This window comes from Amphiura filiformis, chromosome 3 (assembly GCF_039555335.1).
Source record: "Amphiura filiformis chromosome 3, Afil_fr2py, whole genome shotgun sequence".
NCBI classification, from domain to species: Eukaryota; Metazoa; Echinodermata; class Ophiuroidea; order Amphilepidida; family Amphiuridae; genus Amphiura; species Amphiura filiformis.
In genome coordinates this window covers 16627412-16639476 of record NC_092630.1, presented here as the reverse complement: position 1 = coordinate 16639476, position 12065 = coordinate 16627412, and the positions used below count along the sequence as shown (strand labels likewise).

Here is a 12065-nt window from a genome sequence, read left to right as displayed (position 1 = left end):
TGAATCCACACCCATACTGAGGAAAATTTTTATAATCCACACCCCGGTTCCACACCCATACTGAGGAAGATTTTGTAATCCACACCCCGGTTCCACACCCATACTGAGGAAGATTTTGAAATCCACACCCCGGTTCCATACCCATACTGAGGAAGACTTTGTAATCCACATCTCTGTTCCATACCCATACTGAGGAACACTTTGTAATCCACACCCAGGTTCCATACCCATACTGAGGAAGATTTTGGAATTTAGTCTACATCCAACCATTTTCATTCATAGAAAGTGTAAAAAGTGTGGAGGATTTTCAACTGAAATTTATCAAAAAAACTAGCAAACATTGATAGCAGGATTTTTAAAACTGGCAGTAAATTCTCATCTTCAACAGGAGGGGTGTGGATTGCAAATGGAATAGCCCGTTTTAAGGGACCGTTCACAAACACTTGTTAGGGAGGGCCTGATGCAAAAAAATTTCATCACAAAAAAATTTCGGGGTCCCCCCTTTCAGATCTTAAAAATTTCAGGCCCCCTTTTCGGCATGAAAATTATGGGCCAACCCCATAGAAAAGCATATAAACTCAATTTTCCCGGGCAAATTTGTGCTCAATTTTTTCAGGTCCCCCCCCCCTTAGAAGGGTCAAAACTTTTAAGGGCCCCCAATTTTGCATCAGGCCCCCCTAACAAGTGTTTGTGAACGGTCCCTAACCAACATTTTTTGTAGAATGATAAATTGAATATAGTGTAATTTTGTGTGGTTTCAAACAGATTTGCATGGTTTTCAACAGATTTTTTGTTTTTCAATTTAGTTTCAGAATTCCAGTGCTGTATTTCAAACTGTTGGTTATTTGAGCGGCTTATCACCAATGTTAGAAATAATACCGGGAGAAGCAATCTCATGGCCAGGGAACAAAGTGCCTATGAAGCCATCATGTGGCTATCAGGGAGAAGAGTGTCTTGGTAAGTTGTATTCTGGTGGATGCAGATAAAAATACTTAGTATTCGTTTCTGAAGGCCATCATCCAGGTATAATTAAATATTAAATGAATCATAAAAGTAGTCAACTGGAGAAGCTGGAGTATCTTCAGGCCAACAAGACAAGATATCGGACATGCAGCCAGTTTTAAGCTTGCTAACTGGCATGGAAATTTCTGCATTTCTGTCACTTCCCCCCCCCTCCTAAAAAATTAGGAGAGGGGGCATTTGTTAGAGCGGAGCATATATTAGGGTACTTACAATTTTATTCATAAGAGAACCCCTTGCAAACCTTTATTAACTGTCACTTGTTAAAGTAATCTTAAATTTTCTTGTCATCTAGGCTATTCATTATCTTATTTTGTGTTGGGTTATTCAAGTTGAAATCCATACACCCCCTGTGAAACACATGACCTTGATCCCCACCCAGGGGGTGTAAATTTCAAATAGAGTCACTCATTCAGGTAACAATTCACACTCCCTGTGTGGAAAATTAAGATCATGTCTACAATAGGGGGTGTATTGATATCACCTAGAATAGCCCAGACTTGCAAGTGGCATTCTTAGTCTTACATAAAGAGAAAAACATTTTAATTGACTTGGTTTCTTGATTGACATCTTTAATTAGCCATTTTTAAAGTTCATCGTGTCCATATTTTAGTAGCTGTCGATATTTCTTTTATAATTATTAGGTTTAAACATTTTGGTAAGCAGACCTTTGCAAAAATCATGCTAGTGGTGATCAAATATGTGTTTTTTTGTTTTATAATCTGTGAAAGTGGAAATTTGTGCGCACTTAATTTTTTTGCACTTTTCACATTTTGAACTGTTTCCATTGTTTTTAAATTTTTGATTCTAAGTTTCCTTACATCAGGCAAAAGGAATATATTTATATGTTGTTATTTTTGCTGGTAGCAGGCTGGAACACAAATGGCGTTAATATAAATGTAGCACGAAAAATACTTTTACAGTGTGCAAGAACTACTATACATTACACCCAACCCTGCTTTTTGATATCGGAAGTTAAAGAAGATACAAAAAAGGAGAGAAGATGAACAACGAAGTCACTTGGCACCCCCGGGATTCGAACCTTTGACCCCCCCGCATGCCAACCACACGATCACAGACCGGTAGCTACACGGGTTATCGCTGCCCCATCGCAGACCCTGGGATTCACGCATGCGCAGCATTTTTCATCGTGGTATTTTGTGGGTTTTTTTGGGTGTTAGGGTTAAGCTTTAAAATTTGTCAGTTTCTACAGAACACCCAGATATTGGGCTGTTCCAGTTGACATCCATATACCCTCTGGAAGACATCAGGGAGGTATAGATTTCAAATATAGTCACCTATTCAGGTAGCCTCATTTGAAATTCACACTCCCTGTGTGGGAGATTAAGGTCATGTCTACCATAGGGGGTGTATAGATTTAAACTGGAATAGCCCATTGTTTGATTTTGTCTATATAAACTTAATCTTGAAATATTTTGTCGACAGCTTATCAAATTCATCTAAAACTGGAGCTTGACTTGAAGAAATCAATATAACCTAATGAAATACTTAAATTAAATTACATGAATTTAAAGTAAAAGTCTTATTTTATCGAGTCAGAAGATGACATTTGGTGACATTTGAAGGAGCAATTTTTTATTTAATGTTAATCACAATTCAGCTGCAGTATGGATATTTTCTGAATCCAGCCCTGAGGTTATTATGGTACAATTGGGCTGATCCATTTACAGTCCACATTCCCCCTGAGGAAGATTTAAGCAGCATCTTCCACAGGGGGAGTAATGTTTCAAATGGAATTACCACATTAAGCATCTTCTTAATCTCACCCTCCTTCTATGGAAGATTCAGGTTGAATCTTTGTCTGAGGATATATGAAATTCAAATTGTACTTAGCATACTGTAAGGATTATACTTGAACCACAATTTACATAACCAAATTTTCGATACTCCAATGATGTAGAACTAACTGTAAAGTAAATGCTGATATATTTTTGACGCAATATGATCCAATCAGGCCAAAGAAAAAGTATTTCTTCTTAATTTTGCCAGTGTATATCATGTACATTTCACATTTTCTTTATTTTATGATTTTTTTTTGATGAAAAAATTATTTTTCTTTAATTTATTTTTAATTAATTCTTTAGTGGGAGTAGGCTCTCTTATATATTTTTTAATGTTCCTCGTATCATGCTTGACAAGATAAGATCATGATTTTTATTTATTTCGCCCCTTTATGTATTTCTTTTTTTTTAAAGTGTATATCATTATAGCGCCCTCAATTTTTTCTGGGCGACCTGGTATTGAACTCCTGGGCATGTGGTAACCACAATTTGTGTGTTTTGTCATGATTTCTTCTTAAATACATCGATTTGGAGCGTTACATTTCGGGCTGGTAATATGAAAAATATGATTGATCTGTCATATGATACCAAAAACATATCAACAAGGAGAAAAATGGGGGGGGGGGGTGGGGGTGGTAATGATGCTGTCGATCGGGTTACAGACCTTAAAGTAACAGATTAAGGTAGTGATGATAATATCTCAGTTTTCAAATTTCCGACTTGGCCCAGATTGTGTCACATTTTTGCCAACAGTTAAATCAAATATTATTTTACTATTAACTTTCATTCCTTTAAACTATCTGAACTTTGTTGTATCAAAATCAATGTGGTCTTTGCAGGGGGTTGGGGTTGAACCCCCAAGTGAGTTGGTTTGCTAACTCAACCCCCAAAAGTAAATTTCAGCCCCCTATAACAAACCCCCAAAAAAATTGCAATCCGCCGATAATTTTTGTTGAAAAAGAGCAATTACAGTGTGGTCAACAATCTTATCAAATCAATTTGGGTTCTTTTATATTTTTAATTGTTACATTTATTGAAATATGCCAATACATTTCATACTGATGGCTTAAAAAAGTAAGCAACACTTTTTGTGTTAGGAAAAACATTAAGTGGGTGAATGAATTGCTCTCTATTTTGAGCTCCATCTCAATATTAATTGTATAACAAATTTGAGAATACAATGATACTACACAGGTATGACCCATATATAGCCATACTCAGATGGAGGAGGACCCTCTGATGTATGAAGCCTTGGAGTGTAAAAATCAAATCTGACGGCATATTCTTCTGAGATTTGTCCACATACCAAACTCAGATTAAACTCACTGGTTCAGTGCTGGAATCCGTGCAGTGGTGTAGCGTTGGTCATCATATTGGGGGAGACCAAACATGATTGGGGCATCGGGTCTGATGGGGGGGGCACAAGCCATTTGTTGGCAATTTATACCCCCTCCCATGCCCCTATGATGCTACGCCACTGTGCCTGAGGCTGGATGTAACAAACCATCCCCCTGGCAATAACCAATTGCACTACAGTCTGGTGGGCTTGGTGGGCATTGGCGTAGCCAGGGGGAGCTGGGGGTGTAAAATGGCCCAAACCAAAATTTTCAGAGATGAAATGGGACAGCAATGTGTAAAGTGACATTAAAATTTTGACTAAAAATGGGACGAAAAATTGACAATTGGGGCGGAAATTTGGCTTTGCCCCCTCACACAAAAAGGCTGCTAGCTGCTGCTGGCTTGGTGTGCTCTCTGCACACTAATCGAGGGCATCACGGTCAGAGAATCTAGTTTAACTCGGGTACAGTGGCGTAACTAGGGTTGGTACGGTAGCGTCCGGTGCAAGAAACAAAATTGGCGCCCCTACCCCCACCCGAGAATATCTTAGATGCGGGGTGTGGGAATGGCATTTACATTATGATTTGGCGATTTGGCACCCCTAGTGGTAGTGCCTGGGGGACATTGCTCCCCCCTTGTCCCGTAGTTACACCACTGCTCGGGTAAACACTGGAAGTAGTGAGACACATAAATTAATTATGTATCAAGTCAAGGCAGGGTTATGTCCCACTATATTTTTATATTTTTACATATCAAGAGATCTTTATCTTGTGATCTTTATTCTTCCATGACTTAGAAATGTGTTCTTTAATGGATAAAACTAAAAAGGGCATTTTTCCTCCAAAACTTTTTGAAATTGCTTTTTCTTTCATGTACAAATAATCATACGGCCTGAAAAACCTTTGAATGACTATTCCTTGGGGATTTGACGTCCCATGTGAACACCACTAATATTTGCACATACATATTGAGTTAATGTAGTTATTTGCACAGAAAAATTGAAGATTAAAAATAATATTGATCACATCTAGTAGTTTCCGGTGCATTATACTGAGTACATTGTCTGCATGGACATGATGCAGTGTATTCAGCTGAGTTTTATAGGATTGCTTTAAAGGCAGGGGTGCTCAGTACAGTTGACAATATGGGGATGTGCCGCAATTAACATGGGTCTCATTTTCTCATTTTAGTATATCAGTGACCCCTTTTCAAGGCCAAATTTGGTATAAGGATGGGTTGTTTTTTCACAATTTTCTGATTTGTTTTGGAAAAATAGGCAAATTAGCCTCACTGTAGCTAAAATTTTTGACAACTTTCCAAAAATTTGAGTAAAAGTTGTTGAATTTGGCTGAAAATTTTGTCTCTTGGTATATTATCAGGGCCAATATCAATACCAAATTTCTTGACAAATTGGTTTATTGATGGTTTCACTTTCAAATTCTCAGCGTTTCAGTACCCCCACAACGGTTTGAAGGTTTGTTATGCACAGGCTATATAATAATGTAATATCATTCAATCATCAGTTCTAACAATATGCGATCTATTGCGCTTTATTAAAACATAGATGATGTTATAAAGTATGTTAGGGCCAGGGAGCCTTTGTGGCAATAACAATTGGGCAAAGGATTGAGTAGCAATTTAGTTATTCTTTAAAAAGAGTATGTGGCAGTGGCGTAGCCATGATTTTAGTGGGGGGGGGGGTCGGACAAAGCCAAATCTTCATCCTCATTTGTGAATTTTTGGTCAGGGATTCTTAGTCATCTTAATGACACTTTAATCTTTGCCATCCCCCATTTTATCCATAAAAAATGTCTTTGGGTGGCAATTTCCCCATGGCTTCCCCTGGCTACGCCACTGGTATGCAGGGAAAATAACACTCGGACCCTCTATCCGGACTCCAATTGCTCCCCATTACCCCCAATGAGCTGACAGTTTATTGACCACACCACCCCACTAATACTTCCCCCCATACATTCATTACTGTGTAAAATGACAGCTATTTAAATGCAATTTTCTCAGCTACAAAGCAACTGGTTGCTTCAGATGTAAGAACCAAGTCGTGGTAGTCATAAAAGATGAAAAAGGACTAAATGGATGAATGGACAAAGGCATGTAAAAGACCAATGAATTAACCATGCTTTTGGCATTGCAACCATTTCTTGAACAAAGTAAAATGCAATCTGTGTAATTAAAACTAATATGTTTTTGTTTGTTTTTCAGAACAAAGCATCATAATAGCAATAGTTGTTGGAGCATTGGCGACTATGGCAATAATTGTATTCATACCATATATGAGGTAAGACATAGGCCAAGACACAAAATGGGTTATTCCATTTAAAATCCACACTACCACTGTGGAAGATTTTGGAAATATCTTCCACAGGGAGAGTATGAATTTCAAATGGAATTGACACAGTTTAGTGATTTAAACCTTTGATCACAACACAAAAATTTGCATACCTGGAATTTTTAGTCGACACTTCGACTTTCATCAGCAGATGAACTTTCATTCTAAAGGAATTAACACATTAGCAGCTCCATTTGAAATTCACTCTCCCTCAGCTGAATATTCAGCTTGAATCTTCCTCAGCGTGTGTATGAAATTCAAATGAGGCAGCCTAATGTGCTAATTCCATCTGAAATTCATACTCCACCTGTGGCAGATATTACCAAAATCTTGCACAGGGGTAGTGTGCATTTAAAATGGAATAGCCCAGTGTGGTTATTACTAGCCTATATGTTTGGGAAGAAGCATATAAAAGGTTGGGAAAAACACCCAAATTTTCAATTTTTGATACATTTTGAAAAATTATTGAAAAATGCATTCAAAATCACACAATTTTGGTGGTTTTTGTTAAAACAGTCTCAACCTCATCTGTTACGATATTTAGCATTTTGTAAGGCCTTATTACACCCAGTCTTTGCATCACAGTTCATAAAATGGGAAAAGCTGCTGAATTGCTTGGAAATGTATCTTTAAAAAATGTATGCTATGATTAGCTCGTAATAGGCAAGAATTAAACTTAAACTCCAAGTCAGTAAAGTCCCAATATATGCCTGCTGAAAGTTGAAAGATTCTGAATATATTTTTAACCAACAAAAAATGAAATTAGGTCTAGTGTTACAAGTGTCTACATTTGCATCATGGTTCCAAATATCGTGGGAAAAGGGTGCATTTTCATGAATCAGAACAGACTGAACAAAGAAGTTACCCTTTGCAAAATTCATAAAACGGGAAAATCTTGAAAAAGCTGCAGAATTGCTTGGCAATGTAATAGGCCAGAATTATTCAGTTTTAGTTACTGCACAAGTCAATAAAGTCCCATTTTACGCCCTGCTGAAAGTGGAAAGATTCTAAAGATATTTTTAACTAACAGAAAATGAAATTAGGTCTAGTGTTACAATTGTCTACATTTTGATCTTTTGCCATATTTTTCGTCAAATAGCTCCATTTCATGCATTTCCAAATTAAATTTCAAGAGATTTCCTTTTTATCTAATCATTGTATCAAATTTAGCTTTGCATGTCTGTGCACACAGTAACATAATATCGTACTAGAATCAAGTTGGGCTATGCCATTTAAAATCCACACTACCCCTGTGGAAGATTTTGAAAATATCTTCCACAGGGGGAGTATGAGTTTCAAATAGAATAGACAGCTGGGTAACTTCCATTCGAAATACTCACTGCAGTTGTGAAAGATACAGGTAAAGTCATAATACAGGGGGAGTGTGGGTTTCAAAATGATTAACCCTGGCTATTATATTTGAAAAACATACTCCCCCTGTGGAAAATATTTCCAAAATCTTCCACAGGGGTGGTGTGGATTTTAAATGGAATTGCCCATTGCAATATGTCAGGATACAGTCCCTTAGTATCAATATGCTTCTGCACTAATAGAATGAGCTTTGGATACATGCATGTTGGGTATACAAACTCAGTTAGGGACCGTTCACAAACACTTGTAAGGGGGGGGCCTGATGCAAAAACATTTCATCGCGAAAATTTTTCGGGCCCCCCTTTACAGACCTCAAACATTTTTGGGGCCCCCCTTTTTGACATGAAAATTATAGGTCAACCCCATAGAAAAGCATATAAACTCAATTTTTCCAGGAAAATTTGTGGTCAATTTTTTCAGGGTACCCCTTAGGAGGGTCAACATTTTTCAGGGCCCCCTTTTTTGCATCAGGCCCCCCTTACAAGTGTTTGTGAACGGTCCCTTATACTCCATAACTTGTGAGCTATATGCTTGTTAAGGGGTCTCATAGTGACCTTTTTCAGGTTAGCCCTGGTTGAAAATTAAACATGATCTGCACCAACTACTATGTGAGAGAAATGCCATGGGTTAGTACATGTCAAATATATTGGTAAGATTGGGGGGGGGGGGGCAAATTAGTGACAATTGGTTAAGAGAAATGTCAGAAACAATCGCTGTTAGACATAGACAATGATTTTCCATATGGTTTTTGTACCAGTAAGTTTCACAATTTACTGTTATACTTTGATTTGGTCCCCCATTTTACTGTTTTCAATTGGTTTTACTCATGTACCCAAAATAAGAATCATTTTCCACTATGGCATGGCTTAAAGTTATGTCTCAAGTATTTTGGTTGATACCAGAGTTTGCATTCGATAATTATAGTGTGTAACAAACCAAAACATCATTTTCCATATGATGCAATTTGTCCCTTGTTGGGTGACAAACATTGGTTTATGGGCTCTTTTTTTTAAATTCGCAAACAAATAACATAACATATTTGACATGTACTGATTGAACCATTGCATTTCTTACACATCAGTTGTTGTAGGTTATGCTTTACTTTTCAACAGGAAAAAAGGTCATTATGAGACCCCTTAAACGGAAATGGAAATGAGGAAATGAGACCTTTATATCTTATTGTTACATTTTTAGGTCACAAAGATTTCACATTCAGGTAAAATTACCTTCCATAATGTGGTTACTGAAAAAGTGGAAATTTTCGCATGATTAATTTTCCGTGCTTTGCCAATTTTGAACTGTTAAAATTTGTAATTCTATGTTTCCTTACATTAATCTATACACAAAAGAAATATATGTGCGCATTGTTATTTTTGTGGTAGAAGCTTTCAATGCAAAAAGCGCGAAAATATATGTAGCACAAAAATTTCCCCTTAACTTTTATTTGATTTTGTTATTGACATTAAAAATGAAGTGACAAATTGATACAGTTATTGACTTTTCATTCCAAATGGATATTTTCTTGCAGTAGAAGGATGAAAACTTGTCATCATATGAGACAAATGTAATATCTTTATGTCAATATGCGAATCAAACTAAATGAGTTGATCTTTGTAGACATATCAATATAGAATTCTTGCCGCTGAACAGACTGAAATATGCTGAAATTTTTCACAGTTCCTAAGATATGATTATTTTAATGTTGCAAACAATGGTAAATCAGGAAATTAATTAAGAATTTCTAGTTGGGTATTTAAGGGGACTGGAGCATAGAAGTATGTTAGTATACAGCATAATGAACATATCATAAAATTCCATTAACAAGCATATTGTCAGCCTGCTACGGTTTAGGGTGCCGTAACTGATGGATGCTTGAACCACATTTTGTTCTTTGTTCTCAAAATTACAAAAAATGACAAAAAATGGGTGAAATGTACCCTCAAATAGGCCGATTACGCAAGATTTTTCAGAAAACCCTAAAGTCATCCCTTGACACGCCACTTTACAAGGTTCAACATACACAGCAAAACTACTCCCTAAACAAGAGTGCATAATTAGTGTATGTCCCAAATAATAATTTAAAAATATTTCTGGGGGAAATATTATTACCCTAAACAATTTTAACATTATCAGAAAAAACTACCCTTTTCTATAATAAAAATTCCTTTAAAAGGAATAGGGTGGGCAAATGAAAAATTGTCAAGAGAAATGAAAGAATGAGTAAGTCAAGTTCACAATTAAAAACAGGAAAATATGACACAACATCGATTTCCAATAGGGAATAACACAAAAGCGTATAAACAAAGTTAAAAGAGTTTTTAACTTTATACGTTTATCGTTTGTTATTCCCCATTGGAGGTTGTGTCATATTTTCCCTGATTTTAATCTTTTCTATTGCTTATCCTTTGTTCTCTGCTGGTCAGTTGGAACAGATTTCCCCTGTTTTTATATTAACCCTTCACATCATATTAACACAAGACGTTTTATGTTAACATTTTATATAAAACATGGTTATAAAACTTTTGTAGATAATAGTTATTTAAAACATTTTCGTAATCATACCTAGAGTTTTTTTTATCATCAGATAGAAAGACTTCTGCTCATCTTCTCTGGTGAGACAACAGGGCTGGGGTATCTTTCCATATCAAAGTTAAAAAATCTGTCATATCAATTTCCTCAATATGTTGTATTGCAACTTATGAGGGGAAATGTTTGATTTTACAATATTTCGATTTTATTTTTTAACTTTGTAACTTTATTATGATTAACATAACTGTATTTCAAAGCGTCAAACTATATCATTATTTTGTCCCAACAAAAATAATCCAGGGAATAAAATATTCATTCATATGTTTATTTATTTTATTCAACCTGGGCCATTTCTACTGGTGCACATGCATTCTAATAATTTGTCTATAATACCTTATACAAGCATCACCAAGCACTATTTGTCACAAGATTTGAAAAGTAAATAGCCTATGTACACACTGAACACAATGCACATACAAGCTGTATTTAAGTACATGCGAAGCTGTCAGTATAAAATGATATATATGACCTTCACGATGCTATTAATTTAGCCCAAAGATTAGGAAAACTAGCAAAACTGGTGAACTGGTACTGTTCAAATAAAAACATCTGCAAATCTTGCTGCAATTTCCAAATAGTATTTCTATTACTTAAATAATTATTTTTGTTATTTCTTTTAATACAAACACATTACTGCCTATGACGACTTTATCGTATTACTTACATATCAAAATCAAGTAATAATTACAAAACTCGCCGTAAACTATCACCTTTGTGGGTGTTTGGGATATAACCGCACGAATATTTTCTCAACACTGCGGCATGTGAAAAAGTAGGTCAATAGTCAGAGAATACAGGGTGGGTGCGGCACGCCGCACGCCGCACCCACCCAAAAATGTGTGTTTTCCAGCCCCCAAGCACATAAATTGAGTAATACTTGCCTGTTCAACAAAAAGAAAACGTCTCTTTTGGCTCACATTTTTGAGTCACGCATGTGTACTGTATGTTACTTGAGAGGCACCTGGATGTTTTTTACAGTCTGATACTCCATGCAAAACAATTTTACTGGAGTGGCCCCTTGACACTTTTTCATCGTATAATTAGAATTGGATTTACAAGGTCAGACAATGTTTTCATGACAAGTATGTTAACATGGTTAAGAGGAATTTATAGTAAACATGATGGAGGAATCTCAACTCATGATGATGAGTCCCCGGGATGAGTCCCTGGGATGAGTCCCTTTGGGTGATAGATTAAGACTATTTTATTCTTTTTTAGGCTTTCCAGGGAAAAATTTAAATTTAAATACAAATAGGTATAGGAAATCTTTAGTGCAAGTGGTTTATGAGCTGTGTGTGTATGTGTCACAATACAATTGTGGTGCAGAGCAGAAGCCCGGGGGGAGGGAGGGGGAGTCATTCAGTGTGTGACTGCTAAAAATTGGGTGTCATTGACACAAAGCCCATAAAATTGGCAAATTTGGTGTATACTTAAAAAGAAAGAAAGAAGGAGCTTATTGGGTGTAAGCTGATGAAAAAAGGGGATCATTGGGTGTAGAGTTTACCTCAAAAAATCGATCTATTGACAGGCCCCAAATTTGTACAAAATTTGAACAAATTTAAAACAAATTCAAATTTGGGCCCCCAGTTGGGTGAAAA

At 36.3% G+C, this 12065-nt stretch overlaps 1 protein-coding gene across 1 annotated transcript in view; it reads left to right on the top strand.

Moving 5' to 3' along the window:
• Window positions 1-12065, top strand: part of LOC140147094 (atrial natriuretic peptide receptor 1-like) — a 131176-nt gene that overhangs the window by 60609 nt on the left and 58502 nt on the right. Inside the window, 2 exon segments of the mRNA XM_072168867.1 lie at window positions 807-957; window positions 6381-6456. Of these exon segments, the coding sequence (XP_072024968.1) occupies window positions 807-957; window positions 6381-6456 (227 nt within the window).